Source organism: Aquila chrysaetos, chromosome 4, assembly GCF_900496995.4.
Source record: "Aquila chrysaetos chrysaetos chromosome 4, bAquChr1.4, whole genome shotgun sequence".
Taxonomy (NCBI): domain Eukaryota; kingdom Metazoa; phylum Chordata; class Aves; order Accipitriformes; family Accipitridae; genus Aquila; species Aquila chrysaetos.
This window is the reverse complement of record NC_044007.1, coordinates 3117041-3137962: the sequence shown is the minus strand read 5'-3', so window position 1 is coordinate 3137962 and position 20922 is coordinate 3117041. Positions and strand designations below refer to the sequence as shown.

Sequence of the window (20922 nt, the reverse complement as noted above, 5' to 3'; positions counted from 1 at the left end):
GGTGTCTGTACTTAAGCAAGTCTCCTCGGGCACTATCACCGTCAACAGAGAGCAAGTCTGTAGTGTGCAATTTATCCCACTCTACAGTAGCTGCCTGCTGCTGCTTATATTAGACGAATCACAACCTAAACTCCTGGATGACATTTCCAAGCTGCAAGGGAGGTCTGTACAGATGGCTCAGATTGAGACACATTGCCTGTACCTAAAATTAAGGGAGAAGAATCTCACCCTAGATTGCTAGGTATGATGTTGGGGGAAGCTGGAGGAACCATGAGGAATCAAAATGCAACTAGAAAAGAAAGATTATCAGCTACATGTTGCAGCTGGCAGCTCCCCGCTTTCACCAAAGACAAGTATTCACTTTGACTCCAGAGCGGTGCTTAGAAAGCAAGACACCTATGGTATAAAACCTGCAAATAAGGGTTTGTGTTTCCAGCAGAAATCTTAGAAATCTTGACCAGCTTGTCCCCTAAGAGATGTGCAGCCAATAATTCCTGTCCACAATGGAAGATCATGTGCACTTGGTCTGCTTCTGTGTGTTTTCAAGCAGATATTACACCATGGAGTATATGGAAGGGATCAGGAGGAATTCAACCACAGGTAGAAATTTGAGAATAAGGTTCCAGGGATTCCTCTAATCCTTAACAAAATTAATGGAAATTCTTCAACTGATGGTATTAGGAGTCGGATTAGGACATGCCACAGAAGATTTAAGTAATTTATTCTTTTGCTTTTGAAGGAAAGAACGCTAATTAGTCTGGCCACTTTTGTGATGGATAAAGAAATGAGGGTTTGCAGATAAACTGTGGAAAGTGGTTGTGTTCGGGTTTTGCCATTTTTAAGTGAAACAGTGTTGCAAGTCTGCTAATGTAATTATGCATTTCTGATAACACAACTTAAAAACAAAAGAGCAAAGAAACCACAAACCAACAGAACTGTGGAATAAACAAACTTCATCTTAACACTTAGAAACCTGTTAAAAGTCTTGTATTACACCTGGGAGAGATGGTTTTCCGTTTCTTTTGTTTTCGATTATGCATGCTGTAGAACACAAGAAAAAAACCACATGGCCAGCACTTTTATAGATTGATATAGCACCATTTTATTGGCTATATCTTATGCTTCTCAAACCATTTTTATTAAGACTTTAACACCGTGGACCTCGGTTGGCATCACTGACCTCTGCCCAAATGTTTTTCTTGCATTCAGGACTCAGCAGGAAGAGACCAAAAGGCTTCTAAGGAACGCAACCTCTGCCTATGAAGAAATACCAAATTTTCTTCTACAGAGCGTTAGAAGAGCTGCATCCACACACATGCACACACCAGTGTGACAGCCTTGAAGAATTTACTTCCAGTATTGCATTGAGCTGAAGGCATTTCTGGGAACGTGTCAGATTTTTCTTTTCAATACGAGGAGAAAAAAAAGGTGCTGAATTACCAGAAATGATGAACAGAAAAATGATTGGCACAACAGCACACTGCAGCGAGCAGCATTTTTGCCATGTGAGTGGATCTACCCGGGGTCTACCTCAAACAGGTGTGCCTGAGAAACAAGATGTTTCTTCTGAGCAAAACGGTAGACAGATTTCAACCTGTCACTTGATAATAATGATGTCATAGGCAAGTTTACAAGGAAAACCCTACTACCACATCTCCACAAGTGCTATCACTGTCAATTGGTATCGCACTTCTGTTTAAAAAGAATAGATGTCCCGACTCCAAGGCTGGCCCTGATGTCTTTCCATCCAGACATTGAGGCTGACCCACAAATCAGTAATTGGTCATTCTACACATTATTTTATACGAGTAGCAGTAGAGGCACACTTGATGTTTTCTGGTTAGAATTGAGAAACAGCTGAAAAGTGGGCTGGATTGGCTTTGTAGGACAGGGGAGCGCTTTCTTTCTGTGTTTGCATGTTAAGACAGTGCTGTGTAATTGGCAACTACAAGCCCCAGTCCAATTTCCAGCACTGTGTATATAAGCCTCTCTGCATATGGAAACAAAGGGCATAAGGCAGAGAACCCAAAAGAGTTAATACGTCATTAACACAGACGGGATTCATCAGCCAGAATAACTTGTCACTCACCCAAGGTGACAAATTCTTAGTTGCCTAGTTGTTGACAAGTATTTACTTGTACGTTTAAGCATGACTACATGATACATAGTTAAGCAGATTGGTTTCACCTAAAAAAATTTCTATACGTTCTGTGGAAGTCCATAAGAACTAGCCACTGGGACAACACCAGTTTACACCAATTGAAGTTCAGATCCTGACCACTCAAAGCTCCAACATGCCATAGCTTTCCTACAGCCAAGCTGTTACACATGTTAGGGAGAAAAGAAGAAAAAAATCGGGTAAAAAAAATTGAACCAAAACTAGGAATATATCCTGCTGGGAAACCTGCTAATTTTAGAAGCATGAAGTCTGGCCATGGTTTTGGGTTACAAAATACAACTTTACACAGGAAAGCACCTCCATGTTTTAAGCTACTTTGCGATGGGATTTGGAAGGGATGGGGGGAGTGTGCTCAAAGCCTTGACAACTACCTAATCAAAGTAACAGAACTTGCTCATGTATCTGGTGTTTCCCAGGACCTTAGTGCAGACATCCTTCACTACTAAACACCTCTTAAAGGCTGATTGTCCTCAGAAAATTAATCATTTAGGCATAGAAAAGCTACAGAGGAGAACTTTACAAAAGATATCCTACTGAAACAAGAGTAATCTGTCTGTGCTCCTCTTGGGGCAGGGGAAAATCACAAAATGAGTTTAATTTATCTTCCTTAAATGGCCCTCCAGTGGAACCCAGCCCTCTCTGTTGCCTGCAGAGGGGCCTAAGGAAATTTGCCTTCATTAGATAAAATTAAACACTGTGAACGCCCCCTTAGCGCTGCATGGAATTGGCTAATCATGTTATGCACTGTGTTTTGCAAACATCATCTACATTTTTCCCAGCACAGGCTTTCACAAGTAGGATGGACGTGTGTGTTAGATGTCCTATATGAGTTGGAGGAGGCTGGACCCTGGTGGCACTGTTTCTGCTCACTTTTTCTCCTAACAGGGGAATAACAACCTTAGAATAAGCAAACCTCCCAGTTAAAAAATTTTTTGAAGCAACTTGTAATCCTGAGACACAGGGAAAAACTAAAACAAACAATAAACCACCAAAACAGCTCTAAAACTCTAGCAAAATGAGACATAAATATGCAAAACAATTTAACTAGATATTTCTGCTGATTAACACAGGAAAGCAAGGGAAGGAAAGAGAACTTGGGTCAAATCACAAGGAAGTAAGTAATAAGTCAATGATGAATGTGTTCCTCAGCGACTTCAGTGCATCTTTGCTGAATGCTAGTGATGGTTCACAGCTTCACCTTGCTCACTTTCAGGCTCCTTGCCAAGGTGCATTGCTTGGGGATGGAGAAGCAAGTATTTCCAGACGGGAGGTAGGATCCTAGGTAGAGTAAAAAAACCTGCTGGAGGGGTCTGCCTTTTCCCTTCTCTTTGGCTTTGGTATGAAGGGACAGTGACTCTGTTCCCAAATAGGTGAAATAACCCAGCCCTCGGTCTGGGATTTTCCAAAGAGCCTGAATCCCACAACAATTTCCTGTCCTCAGTCTGTGATGACAAATTTATGGTGCAGTTTGAAAACAAACAAAAACCTTAAGGCAACGTGATCGCCATTTTATTAAACTGAGGGACAGGGCTGCACCAAAAGCAGATGGTGGTTGCAAACAAATGCACCAAGGAATTAGAAAAAAGATTTCTAATTTTCCAGCTAAAATACATCCTTTCAATAGGAGCAGTGAAAGTGACAGAGGCAACCAGTTTTTAGATATAATTTTATATGTTTCTATGACACGCTTGTCACTCAGAGATGGAAATCATGATGACCCCAAGAGGTGTCTTTCAATCCTATTTACCTGTCTTCTGAGATCAAGCCCTGCTAATGACCAAGAGGAGTCTTATATGTGAAATTACTGGAGTGACAGTGGCTGGAGTGGGGTTTTTGTCCTAACATATCAAGGAATCCCCCGTATGACCTGCACCTTTAAAGTGGCAAGAATGGACTGGTTTCACAAGGCAACATTTTAAGTAAAACCGCTTGAAAGACAGGAAAGCGAGCCTGTGAATGAGAATTTTAAAATGCTCCCACTTGGCAGTAACCAAAATGGCCCCCTTCAGGTTTCATAGTATGTTTTTATTTTTAGCGCTTTAATAAGCTCAACCCTCTTTTATCACTACAACTTCCGGCTAAAAATAATAAATATAACATACTGAGAAGCACAATAAAAAAAAAAAAAAGGAGTATTTTGGTAATGTATAAAGGTTTCTTTCCTAATTAAAAGGAAGTTCGGAGAGATGCAAGTTCGGAGAGAAATTGCTTTCAGTGTGAAAATGAATTTTGCCCATTCTAATTGCCATGTACTTGGAGAGTTTTAAGTGAGTGTCATTCCACAAACAAAAGACCCTCAGGCTCTCTAGAGGCACAACTGTGGATGTTAAGGGGAAGGAAAACTATGACAGCTCTTCTGGAGTGAAGTTTAAAATGGCTTAGGGTTAGTCATTTGCAAACTTCAATATAAACATCATGTTATAAATTCCGCACACGAAAGGATTTATAAAATAATCTCGCCCATACGCTAAACTAAGGCTAAATGGGTCACACTGGCTTAGATTGGTGCAATGAAATACAATTTGCAGCTCCATGAATCATCAGGAGCTGTGGTTATTGCTTCCAACAAAAGGCAGAGAGAACCTAGCTTTCTATTTGATTTTAGCAGAGCTCTAATTCTTCCACAGCGTAACACACCACGGCCCTCAGATGTAAGGATTGAGGCACCGAACAACCACTCACTCTCGTTTTCCAGGCAGACCACTATTTAAACTACCCTGAAATGTCATAACCAGCTCTTCCTGCTGGCTTGCTTCGGCCAACAGCCCAAAGCCCTAGTCTGTACGAATAAAAGCGGCTATAAGGCAATGGCCGAACACCAGCATAAATTTACAACACTTCAGCTCCTGAGTGATTTATACTGTCCTTGAAATGCATCTTGGAAATGTCAAGTATCTGCTACATATGTATGTGCTGAAAAATGGTATTGCCCTGCCAGAGGTTTGCCATGCCTGCCAGGATACATCTTCCAGCGATTTAAAATTCAAATGTTGTCCTACGTATATCTATTGGAAAATAGCACATCCTACCAGAGAATAAGGTAACTCATATCGTTTGCTCTGTGCTAAATGGCAGAGTGCAGAAATATTACCACTTTAGCAGATGCAAAGCAATTTACCGTTCTTTTTTTACAGAGACAAGTGGTCTCAAATTACTGATATTTACCACAGGAGAAGAGTCAGCATATGAAGAGTTTCCTGAGGGTGCATGGTATGGCCTCTGCCCTCATTGCCTGGCGTACAATTTCAGCTAACTATCATCTGAGGTATCCACAGTTCCCATACGATGCTCTCATATGGCTTTGGGTAATCTAAGGCTCTAGTTTTAATCCCACGAAATTTGCACATGGGAGGATATTATATCATGGCAATAGACCTCATTTGCTTTTATTTTTTTCAATTTCCTCCTTTATCTGATGAAAAAAGGTATTTCAACAAGGCATTTTATGTGCAGACATTTATGGGCATGCCAGTTTTTCTTTTTTTTCTTAAAATAATCTCTGAAAACAATTTAAAGAGCAAAACAGCACTCAGTCTAGCTTTGATTGGGAAATTCCAACTACTTGTCCGTAGCACACTCTTTTGCTTTCCTTGTGATGTAAATTCAACACTTTTTTTTTTTTTAATTCTGTAAGACATCCAAGTTAAAGAAAATATTATTCAAAGTGCAATAAAATATGTTTCTTTAAAATGACAAAAAAGAAAGAAAAGATCAAAATAATTATATTTGTTTTTTCCAAATCCAGCTCATGAATTGACACAGTTTGGAAAAAATGCCTTCATTTCATTTGCATGCAGGATTTTGCAGAAGTCCACTTTTGTCTACAATTAACACAATGCTCGCCTTCCATCCTGCAGCTGAGTGCATAAGCTATCGAGTCCTATAGCTCAGTCTCATAAAGTGTCAATCTGAGTTTGTCACGGGAATAAATGAGGATGATGGGGGTGTTGATTCATCGAAATAAATATACTTTATTTCTGCTTGCTGACTTGGAAAGATCATATATTATACCTACAAAGTCATTGATATTTACAACTTGCTTGACCCCTTTTGCTTTACATGGTTCGTTTGATTTACTTAACCCACTGAAGCCATGGCCTCCCAAAGACAGCCAGTCTGTGGCAGAGTATAACACCTCCCAGCAGGAATAAACCAACCACCTGGGCAGCTTCTGCCTTTATGACATTTACTGCTCAATTGCAGCATTACTAGAAATTGAGAGCACAGCAGTTCCAACTTCCCCAAAATGACTTTGGATAAATTGGTGTGAGAAGAATCCTACTGGTGGCAATAAACCTCATAAAAGGAAGAGCCTTGATTCTTGTACAAAATTAGCTGGCTCATTAACTGCAAGTATACCAGCCCAATCACATTATGAGGGTCAAACACAGAACAGCAGACAAATCTTTAGGCATTAGTAAATTTGCAAGCGTAGTGTCACCCATTATTCTTTCCCTTATAAACCAGCATGTGCTGTCTTACCAGCACTGTCAGCACTAGAGCTAAATGTAGAAGGCCACATACAACAAGGGAAGACACAAAAACACACTCACCGAGAGCAGAAACAGGAAAGAGGCACAAAAGCTCATTCATTTTTCGTGCTGCCTATTATCTCAAGTAAAATGAGTTGGTCAGAGATCGTGGTAGCCCACACCTGACTCCAGCAATTCAGTTGTAGCAGTGGTCATCAACCTATGCCTAACATGAAACCGAGCTCCTTACAGACTCTTCAGTGCTGCTCGAAGCCAAGGATGTGGGAAAAGTGATAACGGAGGTCACCACCGCTGCAGTCCAGATAAACAGGGAGAGCAAGGCCAGTGGAATACAAAACACCACGACCTTAAAATTGTTGCCTACAAGGTAATTAAGGGTAGTAATACTATGCAATTTCAGCAGCTGGGGTGGTTTAAAATAAAGCTTTGTTTGACTTAGATAACAGAACAACAAACTGATGACAGGGTATATACCTAAGATGAACAAAGAGTGGAGATTTCTTGGGAAGCGAGTGGGAAGTAGAATGGATTATCATTGATTCAGAAATCAGTGTACCCTTCCAGCATGGGTTGTGCTCTGTACTGACATGTAACTCCATGTCTCAACAAGTAGCTGAAAGCAAGAGAAGCCAAGAGCAGCTTTCCCAATTCATCAGGAACCAATAAGAACGTAAATGTACCCATTCACATAATAGCCTCCTCTGAGATCTCTTAGGAAACTTAACCAAATGAGAGACTTTGCAGACCACAGTCAACCGAACGTAGATATTAAAGCTGTTACATTCAGGTATTCAGGGACCATTCTCAAGATGTGTTCATTTTCTGCAGATGTCCCAACCGAGACACATAACTCGGGAGAGTTTAGTTAAGGATCGAGCTGAACGATTTCCCAGCTTCGTTTGCATTAGAGCATCTGACAACAGACTCTTGGCTGTGCCATTCAGGCAGGCAGACTGGAGGAGGACACGTGTGGAAGGGTGCTAATGGACCCCCTTGACTCTTGACAGTATCTACGTGTTAAACCCGACTTCAGGTCAGAAAGGCAACAGTGATAAAACAGGCAAGAAAACTGAGCTAATTTCACATGCGAAAAAAACCAACAAAAAAACTCCAAACCTAAAAAAACCTCTCTACATTCAAAAGATTCTAAATTAAGCAATACATTTGCATTCATGCAAATATATTTTACTTTGAAGGTGGTTTATTATTATTATCATTAGGCAATAAGTGACAATGTGGCATGTCAGTGAACACCAGCATTACTTGAGGACTGAATATATTGACACCTTCAGGAAGCTCTTCCGAGACTGAAGGAAAGCACCAGCTGCCGTGTTTATATTTATCTTGGCAGGTCTGTGGGCTCTAGCCTGACAGATACCACGTAGTGATGTTTGTAAAGCGAGGGAGCATCCACTTTACATCACGTTATGAAGTTTCTTCACCCTATTATTTTCAAATACAAAATGCCCAGGCTTCAAGAGTGAAGTGAAAGGTTAGTAGCACCAAGATCTAAGCCTGGATAAGTAACAGAAGAAAAAGAAAGTCTGAGGAAGTCTTGTCTTCTTCCAGCAAGTGGGAATTGCTGTGCAAACAGATTTGTTTACATTTAGTGTGGACAAAGAGGTAGAGGACTGGTAAATTAGTTGCTGTGTCTCTGCTGCTGTAATCTTATCAGAGGTGCTCGATATCTCTTGGGATCTTGGGTGACCTTGGATCTCTTCCCATTTTAGGGAGTTGGGGAGGTTACAGATACACTGGCAGAAGGCTGGTTCTAAAATTGTCCAACAGAGGAAGAAATGTGACTCTTTTAAAAGTGTAAAATGTTTTCAGAACAACGTGGGTTTTTCCTTGTGGCTTTGAGAAATGTGATGGATCGCAAACAGTGATATAAGTGATGAAAGCTGAATTAGAGCAGTTTAGATAAGGGATGTAGATCTTGCGTGTTATTTTGGCATAACTAGTAAGGTTACATACCCAGGTAGGATGGAAAAACAGCTCTTCTAAAACAAAAACAACAGCATTTTATTTTGCCTTAGGCAAAAAGAATGCAATAACTGTAATATTCAGGTCATCTTTATTCTCTGTTACAACACAAACAATGGACAAATATGCACTTGCCTTCATGAGGTACTAATGCAAATACTGGCAGCTGTGATGTGGATGCTTTCTTCAGAGGAACTGGGGATTTAAGGATTCTCTTCTCCCCAACACCAGTTACAAAATTAGTTTCATGGAACTATGTCTATTTATCCCAGCATGGCAAATGGAAGAACAAGCTTGAACATGTAAAATAATGACGTGCAGTATGAAACACTGGGAATGTTTCAAGCCGTTGAGGCACTTGTAGTTCAGTTGAGTGGCCATTTATGAGCATAGAAATAAGTGACTGTTCCTCTAGCAATCGGCACCAATGTAATTTATTTCTCACAGTGCCAAGTCCTTAATCCTTGCCTTGGATGCTTTTGGCTGAAGAACGAAGAACCCTTCTGCTACCATGAGAGTAAAGTTTAGCATTGGAGATGGCCCTCCTCATCTGGAGATATTGCCATTTGTGCATCAGATCCCCAAAGTTATTATCAATGCACTCCAGAACCTCCTGGATTGTTTATGCCCTGCTGTGTTGTCCCTGCAACAGAAGGCGGCATGGTTGAAGTCCCACATGAAGACCAGAGCCTGTGAACGTGAGGCTGTCCCTATCTGTCTGTAGAGGGCCTCATCCACTTGCTCTTCCTGATCAGATGGCCTATAGCAGACACTCAGTACAACGTCCCCTTTGCCTGTCCTCTTTTTAATCCTAACACATAAGCTCATCCATCCCCAGGCAGAGCTTCAAGCACTCCAACTGCTCTCTTACATAAAGGACAACTCCTCCTCCTCATCTTCCTACCCTGTCCTTCCTAAAGAGCCCGTATCCTTCTAATGCAACACTCCAGTCATGGGAGCCATACCATGTCTCTACGATCCCAACAAAATCATAGCCCTGCAACTGCGCGCAGATCTCTAACTCTTCATGTTTATTCCCCATACTGTGTGCATTAGCGTACAGGCACTTTTAAGATGCACCCCAGCATGTTGAGTCCCTGGAGAGGGTTTGGGGTATTTGTCCACAGTGATGCCTTGTAGGCAGCTTGCTAGAGGTCACCCAGCCCAGGCCCCATTTTGATGACTTTGTGAACCCTTCCTGCCACACTGTCCCATGCCCTTTATTCAGCAATCCTGTCCATTGCTCCCTCACAGGACTGCTGGTCGCCCTGTGCCTGCCCCATCATTCCTAATTTAAAGCCCTCCTTAGGAGGTCAGCTATGCTATTGGCGAAAATAGTTCTGCCCTGCCTAGTGAGGTGGATCCCATCTCTCCCAAGCAGATGCTGATCTGCAAACAGGGTCCCGTGGTTATAGAACCCCAAACCATGTTGCCAACACCAGTTCCACAGCCAATTATTAATTTCCCCTATTAATACCCTCCTCCTTGCACCTTTTCCCCTCACCAGCACCCTGTGTGATAAAGCTGCATAGGGATGTTTTTGCCAAGAGCTCCTGTAAATTTCTGTTGAAAAGGCTCTTTCTGTTGATTTAAAAGTAACCTAGGCCACTGTCTTGTTTTGGCTTCAAGGGCCTGGACTCACTGATATGGTAATGCTTAGTTAAATATTCATATCAAAGAGATGCCATGACTAGGAACACAGGCATGGAGTTTATTTGCAGAAGACAAAAAATAACAGAGATATGCTGCCCCGAGCTTGCATTTCCCCTCATCTATTTCCTCCTTGCATGACAGAAATTGCTCTCTACCCTAGGGAGTGTTATGGATGTATTCATTAAGGAACTGGCCCACACGCTAGCAAAACTACTTTTAGGTTTTTGTAAGAATTATGGGTTACTCTGCCTGTGCCACACGTAGACCAGACAAGCTCTTCCCATTAATTCTGGCCAGCTCAGGTGAGCCAGAGTGTGGTTTGCTCTACAACCCTGGGAGCATTTTGCTGAGTGGTGCACCTCACATTCCCTGGATATGTATTTTCCCTGTGTTTCCTAAACAAGAACACACAGAGCTTTTATTTCATGCATGTAAGTGAAAAGTATTAAAAAAAAAAAAATACAAGTGCCAAGAGAATTGTCTTTTATCATCGTTGCTTTGGAAATTTCACTGTGGGAGTTTCGACTCCCTTTACCTCCTGATTCTTAATCTCACTTACTTCTGTGTAATATGAATGTCAAAAGATAAACGGTGGGACCTTTCAGCGATTGGTTGGGAAGATACCTTGACTGGCTGCCAGGCTGAAAAGATACTCCTAAAGAAACTATTAAAAATCTGCTGCAGTGAAACAGGAAGAAGAAAGAATGTGTCAGATATAAAAGCAACAAAAAACTTATGCTGGCTCAAAGACAAAACATCCTACTTAGTCTAACTGTTTCTCACAGGCAAGTTAATACTGGGGTCGCTTCTGTGCATGGGCAGCATCTTAAAATAATAAATATTGCCTTAAGAAAAGGAGTTGCAAGGATCTTGAAGCTAGCTGATGTATGTTGTCATGTCCCTCAAGGCATTAGCATCTGATGTGCTTTTAGGAGATGAATCAGGCTCCAAAGTTATCCATGTACAAAAATGAGCTTCCAAACAAGCATAAGTGTAAAAAAAAAAAAAAAAAATACTAAAAAGTTGGTTTTAGATATCATCTTGATTTTTTTTCTGCCCTTGTGATCTTGAGTGGTGTTTCTCGGTGGGATGCAGCTACCTCATTTCAGTGTGAAAGGAGGTATCTTATGGTAATAGAAACTTGCAAAGGTATGAGCTTGGCAAAGAAATCCAAAATGATTAATAAACAGCAGAGAAGAGTTTCTTCTTTTATGATCTACATATGGCTGTCTTAGGACTTGATCCAGCTCCCAGGAGCTCCAGTGAGAACTCCAGCAGGTTAGAAATATCTCCAGAAATCTTGCTTCTCTGGAGTTTAGGTCCCTCAGTGTGGCTTTGGGACTATCAGCTCTCAAATTTGGAAGTAGACAGTTGCTTCTGAAGCACTTCACAGTATTATCATATATACACAAAATAAGAGATACAGAAAAAAAGTCCGATTGTTCTTAGCTGCATCAGAGGACAGCAGTGACAAAGACAAGGGTCCGAGGGAATTTAAAAGGAGCTGATCTACTGTGTCTTATCTCTCTACTCACAAAAGGTAGTGGCTGTCAGTGATGGGCTGCTCTTAAAGATAATACTAGGGGTTACTCTCATCTCTTTTCCCAAGTTTTCTCTACCATGCTTCTAGCCACTGGTAGCTGGAGAGCAAGACAAGGTCAACTAATGGGCAAAAACTTCAGACTATGCATGTGAGCTCATCATGATGTTAGGCTACTGTAAATTTAATCAGACACACCCTGCAATGTGGAAAGAAAAATCCACTTAGGAGAAGCAAGCTGCTTAATTTTCTCCACCGCCATCAATAATCATAACAATAATTGCTATGACTATTGTTTTTTAATTACAGGTCCAGGTAAAAAGGAAGAATTGGATCCCTTTCCAGTTAATGTTTTGTATTCCTCAGCTTCCTTTTTACAGTCAAAAGGGAATGGATTAATCTCCCTGTGAAGTCTATTTGATGCTAAATATACCAGCTAACTATCCTTAATATGAGAACCCTACTGCACAGGGCAGCTTGTCAGATCAAAACATCACTGATGTACAAAATGCCCAAAACACAGGAAAAATAATCGCAGCATCAACAAAGAGCTGCTCATGAGGGACCACACAACATCACATTGGAATGGTGCAGGAGGGTAATAAAGCCCATATTTTAAATGTGATACCTACCTATTGTGTCTCCTTGCTCATGCACCATGGAGGCCAGGTCTTTAATGATCTGGTTCACATCCAACATGTCACTCTGAAAAGACATAAAGTCTAACATTAATGATGAATGGGTAATACCCAAGCATAAAAGGCATGTTCAACTGTCAAGCTTTGCAAAGAAAAAACAAACCTGGAAAACTTCATCTGTGTAAAATTAAAAGAAAAAGTTATAATGCTCCCACAGTAAATAAAAAATCTCCTAAAAGCCATGGTTTGCTGGATCTATGTCAGCAAGTTGACTCAAGCTTTCTACAAGAAACAAGTAGAATGATCAGATTATATATTTGCTTTTCAGAATTGCAGAGGACTAAGAGAGAAAAACCAACAATAAAAACAGCAGCAGCAAACCCTTCTCTTTCTAGAAAAGTTATTGTTGATGCAGGCCATTCATCCCAGACTGTGGATTCTTATGTAGAAATGGCTATCTTTCAGCATAGCATCCATCTGATAAAATACTATTCGTAAACTGATTGAGATATGATCAAAAACTCACTGAATTTGAAATCTCCTTATTGGTAAGGCAATAAGGAAAGACCTGTTTGATGAATGGATTCATTTATATGTTTCCAAGCATTAAAAAAAAAAAAGTAACTAGATTCAGCACTGAAATTTTCTTAGTTAAAACACAGCAAATTGCCAGTAGTTTGTTTCCCTCATTTCTGAAGACTTACCATATATAAGAGCAAATGTGAGCATATGTTACCTTCATATGACACTGCCTCTTACAAAAAGAATTAATCTAGCAATAATAGACATAATAATATAGATACTGCTAAATGCACTACCAGTAAGGCAACATTAGCAGAGCAGAAAAAAAAAAACACCACTCAAACAAGATGCACTTTGTTAAGCTGTACAAATCACAGAATCACAGAAACATTGAGGTTGGCAGGAACTTCTGGAAATCATTTAGTCCAACACCCCTTCTGAGAGCATTCAGTTAAAGCAGGTTGCTCAGGGCCATGTCCACCTGGTTTTGTGTATCTCCAAGGACAGGGACTCCACAGCCTGGCTGGCCACCAGTATGTCCATGTATCCCTTGTACTGGGGAGCTCAGCACTGGATGCTTTCTAAAGCGTTGAAAACATTTCCTAAGAATCTGCTTCTCCCGAGGCTATTTGCACAGTAATTCATTTATCTGCTTGGGTCCTGTTGCAACTCTAGTCCCTCATGCCAAAAGGTCCGATTGCTTCCACCTCACTTTCAAAGAACTCAGCTTCCCTACTGGCAAATTTAGAAAATGGTGCAAAATGAATCCACACCTTTCTACTGAAGTTTGTCATGAGAATATAAGTGGCATAACATTTAATCATATAATGCAATAGGCTTGCATTAATTTGCAATGAAGCCTGGGAGTCCCATTGTGAATTCTAGAATACACCAAATTGTTGAATAACTGAAGAAGTAGGAGAAACAAAAGGTTTAAAAAGCTGCGAGAAATCATAATAAAACAAAAACAAAACCCCAACCAAAGACTGGGTAATGCATCACAAAATGGACTTCATTCATTCACTCGTCAAGCATAATGAAGCTTTAATTATGTATGGTATTATTCATAACTTGTAAATACTGCAGAATATTTTGTAAAAGCAATGAAGTTTAAGTAACTTGAGATTGCACTTGAGCACTGTGGTAGTAAATCATTGCCAGGAAATGAGGAGAAATTAGTTGTGATTTTTTTGGATGGGGGAGTTTTGGGGGTTTTTTTTGTGAAAATCTTTGAAAGGAGAAAGCTAAAGTTTAGCAAAATGTGAAGAACTGAGAATTAACTTTAATATGTTGTTCTGCTCTCATTTAACTGCTTGGTAAAAGATGATTAAGGAAAAAATTAAACAAACAAATAATAATACTAAAAAAGCCCAGAATGCTCATTTGTCTCTCTTGGCTAAATTGCCACTGACATCAGTCTTTGGTTTCTCTTACTTGCAACATAAACAAAATTCTCTCTACCCTTCAGTCAGTCTGTTTTATTTTATTCTGCTTCTTTTACAGCACTTTAAGTGAATGCAGCTTAAAACTCATGAACATGTTTTTGCATGTACACTTGGTTAGATAGAGGTTATTGCAATATAGTAAATTATACATGGCACGCCCGCAAAGTATTTTCCGTTGGAATAAAACAAGCAGGCAATTTGGCCTAAGAAAGATCAGATGATATATTGACTCCTCCTAGGGTCCTTCTCAGCTAATTTAACTGCAAGGAGTTGGGCTGTCTGCTTACCAATCCCCGGATATTATGACGAGAAGGGAAGAATGAGAAAGGAAATTCAATGCTGTATATGAACAGCGCTGTTTCAGATTTGCCATTTATATCCAGGTACTTGGGACAAAACAGCCATCTGCTGCTGCGGAGTATAGATCCTTTTCATAACATTGTAACAACACTTAAAATTAATGTTTAGTAAACATGCATTAGTTAAAGCCAGCCGCTGAGTTGCTAGGAAGAAAAAAATGCGACTACTGTATTTAAGGAAAAACAAACAGGGGTGAGTTGTAAAGCACAGAGCACAAAGCAATCTGACCTGAAGCAAGGAATCTGTTGAATAATTTAACCTGGCAATGTGAAGTTTCAAAGTCCCTGATATATGTAAGCAAAACAAAAGAAAAAATAGAAGAAAGAAAAATAGCCAGAAATAAAGACCTTCCATAATGGAATATACCTAGGAGCTATGTTCCTGTTCCTTCTTGCCAGGTTAGCTCTGTCATGACGTACCTCTGAACTTGCCAGGCATCGGAGTTTGTTAGCAAAATCAGATTGCCTTTGGTTTCCCACATTTACACATACTATGCGGAATTCACGGTGAAATACAGCTCCTCATAAATCTCTTTGACTCCACAGAAACCAAGAGTACAACAGTAAGCCACCGTTCCAAAAATGCTGCCTCCCTGCCAGGTAACTAGGCTGGGGTTTTTTGGGTTTTAATCAACACCAGCCTTTCCTGTCTGGCAACAATTCACTCACTACATTCCACAGCAAGAGGGAGACAGATTTAAATTGTTTCATCTAAATCCTCTGTTTTGTTTTGTTTTGTTTTGATTCTTTTCCCCAAAGGAGAAATCCATTGTTCAGATTAGTAGACAGGATTTAATGTCATCAATGCTGGAACAAAAAGAATTAAACTAGTCAACAGTAAAATTAGAGACAGCAAAAAGAAATGGCAGTAGCTAAAGATAACCAAAAACCAGAGAAGTACCAATAAACAAGTCATGCAGATGAGAAAATCAGAGCTATGGAAGAGTTTGGGACCCTGATGATCTGGAGGATTAACTCTCACTAGGGAAAGTTAAGTTTGGAAACTTCTTAACAGAAAGTACTAGGTTAAAATGGCAGGACTATCTGAGTCATTTAACCTGACTCAGTAAGTGAATAATGTCACTGCAAACTACTGAGATTTTGGAAAAAAATCTGAAATTCCCACTCTGGCACAGAAACGGTTGGAAATACGATTTTGCAGATAAACTAGAAATTTCCTTTTCCCATTTTTTACTTGAACAAGACCACAATTTAAACATTTTTAAAATTAATCTGGGAGCAAGTCGGGTTGTAAAACCCAGACATTGTTACCAAGATGGGAACAACCTAACCATAAATCCCAGCAGCCCATTTCCCCACAGAATGAACATTACTGAGGTATTTGCCAAGACAGCAAATAAGTAAACCTCCTCTCACTTCCACTCTCATGCTCAGTGGGGTTAAGATTTATCCACACTGAAAACTTCTAACACAGCCACAATGAAAACTTCTAACACAGCCCTGACCTTAATGTTATCATAAGGACACTTCTGTATTCCAGCCATGAGAACGGACTTAAATAAACCAGAGAGGGGAAACACGCTCTCCTCAATAGGACACAGAACAAGCATGTGCTGTCAATAATTTCTCTCTCACATTTAGCCAGATCCCAGCATCCTTTATCAATGTCAGCTCAGGTCCTCAAGGGAAGAGTCACACTTATTTCTAAGAATGTTTGCCTTAGGTTTGTATAAAAAATGGGATCAGAAATATCAGCGGTCTATCCCATTCAGCACATGTGCTTTTGTGTGTACTCACAAACCATCCACCCATTTTTTTAAAGGACTACAAATTAGCATCGAAATTAATTGCTGACTCAATGTTCAGGAGATGCTGAATTCTACAAGTGAGGTCCCAGTCTGCCCCACCATCCACCCTGCAACAAGCAACCAGGAGAGCTACAAACTAAACCCGAAGGAGACTCTGAAAGATGTAACATACTGTCCATGTGTGTATTTCTGTATATGGAAGCACTCCACAACAAAATAAAGTAAAACAAAACCCTAGTCCTTGTTATCTTTGGGGAAAACAACAAAAACCCAAAATGAAAAAAAACCCTTTGTAGTGTATGGCATGTTTTACCAAAGAGATGCTGAGATGCTCCTTGCGTATTGTCCCATCTGCAACATCCTTGGGCCATCTCCTACCCTGTGGTCCACCATGTGTGAACCACAGATCCAGAGCACACAGAAAGACTAATCAGAGCATGGTGTTCATCTGTCCCTATTCTGTTCTACGAGATAGGGGAAGGAAGGGAAAGGGAAAAAACAATATAAAAAGTGAGCAAGCTTCTCTGATGCTAGATGGGCAAAAACTAAATCTTGCTGCAACAGCCTTTCAACAAATATTTTTCTCTTGTCTATGGCTGGGGAGAAAAAAATGACATTCTATAAATCAAACTGATTCAGCCTAAGCAACAACAGACCAGCAGAAAATTGTTTTGAGGGCAGAAGCTATCCAGAACAGCAATTACAGACTGAGTTAGATCTCCTCTGGGACTGAACAACAGCCAGTGTGGGGAGTTTCTCTCTCCCTCTTGCTCGCTTGTGCGCTCTTCCTCTCTATTTTGCTGTCTTAGCGGTCAGTGCCATCTCAGAAAGTGTAGCACTGCACTGCATAATTAAAATAGTTGTGCCGAGTTTCAGCATGCTAATCCAACATCTACCTGGGGACAGTGGGCTCACAGAAACACAACATGAAGAGTGTTCCTGTCCACCAAAAGACAAATGAAGAGGCTGTGGAAGGTGAGATGCCACAAGCTCATCAGGCGGAGGTGAGACCATTGCAGAGGGTACCTCAACAGCAATGAATAAAGAGATCCTGGAACCAGCCAGCGAGTAAAATCTTTCGTTGTGCCTGTGGTGGGTTGACCCTGGCTGGAGCCCAGGTGCCCACCAAAGCTGCTCTATCACTCCCCTCCTCAGCTGGACAGGGGAGAGAAAATATAACGAAAGGCTCGTGGGTTGAGATAAGGACAGGGAGAGATCACTCACCAATTACTATTACGGGCAAAACAGACTCAACTTGGGGAAAATTAGTTTAATTTACTACCAATCAAGTCAGAGTAGGATAATGAGAAATAAAACACCTTCCTCTACCCCTCCCTTCTTCCTCGGCTCAACTCCACTCCCAATTTTCTCTACCTCCTCCCCCAAGCAGCACATGGGGATGGGGAATGGGGGCTGTGGTCAGTTCATCACATGTCTCTCCCACTCCTTCCTCCTCACACTCTTCCCCTGCTCCACTGTGGGGTCCCTCTGAAGGGAGACAGTCCTCGACGAACTTCTCCAACATGAGTCCTTCCCACGGGCTGCAGTTCTTCATGAACTGCTCCAGCCTGGGTCCCTTCCATGGGCTGCAGTCCTTGAGGAGCACACTGCTCCAGCGTGGGTCCTCTGTGGAGTCACAAGTCCTGCCAGGAGCCTGCTCCAGCGCGGGCTTCCCACGGGGTCACAGCCTCCTTCGGGCATCCCCCTGCTCCGGCGTGGGGTCCTCCCCGGGCTGCAGGTGGAGATCTGCTCCCCCGTGGACCTCCCTGGGCTGCAGGGGGACAGCCTGCCTCACCGTGGTCTTCCCCACCGGCTGCAGGGGAATCTCTGCTCCGGCGCCTGGAGCACCTCCTCCCCTCGTTCTGCACTGACCTGGGGGTCTGCAAGGCTGGTTCTTTCATATGTTCTCACTCCTCTCTTACAGCTGCCATTGTACAGCAGTTTTTTCCCTCTCTCATATATGTTATCCCAGAGGCACTACCACTATTGTTGATTGTCTCAGCTTTGGCCAGCGGTGGGTCCGTCTTGGAGCCGGCTGGCGTTGGCTGTATTGAACATAGGGGAAGCTTCTAGCAGCTTCTCACAGAAGCCACCCCTGTAGCCCTCCCCGCTACCAAAACCTTGCCGCACAAACCCAATACAAGTCAGAAATGACCCAATGACATGTTCAATCTACCATGACATCTTCAGTGCAAATTTCTGTGTAGTGAAAGAAGCAAGGCTGGTGGGTGGGAAGATCAAATTGCTCTGCGTATTTGAAGAAGAGGCAGAAACCACTTCTGCTGCAGGATTGGCAAGAGTGGAAAAGGTGTCAATATATTTACTGCAGCTCACTTGCCCTTGTTCACTCTAATGGACATCTCAGACCAGATACACAGGTGGTTACTATTTATTTTAGTGATCTACTTGAATGAATTGGACATAAGACCTCCAACTCACCTTCTCTATCATTCTCAGTGTGTGTCTTCCCACCAGCAGCAATCTGAGCATGAGTGGGCATGACAGGCAGTTCCCTTGGAAAACTCCTCTCCTCTTAGCCATGGAACTGCATTTGAAGACATGTCTTGACAGCCTATGTTAATGATAGGCGTCATTATCTCTGATACTATCTAAAATGTGTGAGAGGCATGTGGGGGCAACAGCACATTACTGTGAGCTGTGCTAAAACTGTTTAGCCACCTTTTGCACTACGCTCTTTCTCTGAAGCTTCACAACCGTACATCTGGATCAGATTGCCTGCAAACAGGCATTGCTATCACTATCTCCCATGTACTCTATATCCTTCAGTGTTTGCCGTTATAGAGATTGAAGACTGTTCAAGGCAGGTATTTTCTTTCATGGGAACTTTATCAGTTCCAAGTCTCTTCTGAAGGTCAGAACTGGGCTGTAGTCTAAGGGAAATATAATAATACAAATGATAGGAAGAGATACGTTGCCCTTTTAAAATCCTTTAGATCTGGAAACAGGAGACGTGTTAATGGAGAAGGTCATCAATAGTTCTGTTTTTATGTAGGTATCCTCACTTAATACTTTTGAAAATGTGGCATACAATAAAGTATCAAAGGTCATGTAAAAAGTTCTTGTTACTAACCTCAATTTTGAACTTCACATTAATTTACATCCAGACTTTCATTTAAATTCAGCAGTTTGTAAAGGTATGTGACTTCACATATGTGTGTACATGTGAGTATTTATACAGGCACATATACACATGTATTCTTGTGTACCACAAACACACCCACCTGTATAAATAGTAACTGTATATGTAGATACACTAATAATTTTAAGACCTAACTTGCCCCCGACACACACCAGGTTTTAAATGAGCATTTGAAGCTTAGCAGATTGCAAAGATACAAACTCAGCCTATTTCTGTCTACAGTAGCACAAAACACACCTTAAATCTCAGGCTTTTTTTTCCTGGCTAAACACACTGGTGCCAGATAAGCAGGAACACTGATATGTTCTGATAACAGGCAAGCAAACAAAAAATAAAAATTGGTACAGCTTGGTTAGTTTTGACAAAAAAAAAGCTGTATTGATTCCATTTTGCCTTCAAGTTAAAGCCGTGATAGTTTGATATCAGGCAGAGCAAAGGCAAGACTGGCTCTCATCAGAAAACTGAAAGGCAACACTTGTATGACGAACAAAGGAATTATGCGACAAAGTCAAGGTGCAGAGCAAACAGAGAAATGTTTCAAAAATCATCCATGATGGAGGACAGCATTTATATATTCTGCAGTGCAGCACCCTTCCTTCATCCCCACCGCTCTCCTCTTCCCCTAGATACTCATAAAGCCCCTGATAGCGAGTTGCCCACGAAGAGGGAAAGCTGAAGGGAGATCCACAAACCAAGTAAATGAAGAAGCAAGTGATTTCATTACTCTCCTGAGTGTGAGGGAGAACATCAGCTCTGCTCTCCAAAAGGGGGCATGCCACAATTTTATTTCCCTTTACTCGGTATCTGATGTTACTGCACCTTGTTAACACAGCTGGTGCAAGTCTCTGGGACGTCATAATGCATATTTGGAAGCAATACCACCAAAAATGCATTAGACTGGTCACACCTAATACTTATTCTTTACACTTCTTAGGTTATGCATTTATTTTGTCAATGTTATAGAAGAAAGTATCAGCACCCATGCTACAAAACCAACCTTTTGCCCTCCTGCAGCCAAGTTTCTAGCTACTCTACCACTAAAGAAAGATCAATATCCTTGTGTTTCCAACAAACCCTTGGGCTGTCTGTGAAAGAGACTCGCAGGCTAGAAATGTTGCTTCTGTTTTCTGCTATGCTAGAAAGGTTTTTGTGGGATTTTTGGACAACTAACTCACCCGTCC

The 20922-nt window shown here is 41.3% G+C and overlaps 1 protein-coding gene across 21 annotated transcripts in view; it reads right to left on the bottom strand.

The window, feature by feature from the left end:
* Positions 1 to 20922, bottom strand: part of TSNARE1 (t-SNARE domain containing 1) — a 488733-nt gene that overhangs the window by 180989 nt on the left and 286822 nt on the right. For all 21 annotated transcript variants that reach the window (XM_030012179.1, XM_030012185.1, XM_030012183.1 and 18 more), the window contains one exon: positions 12481 to 12553. In XM_030012179.1, coding sequence (XP_029868039.1) covers positions 12481 to 12553 — 73 coding nt within the window. The remainder of the gene's footprint in view (positions 1 to 12480; positions 12554 to 20922) is intronic.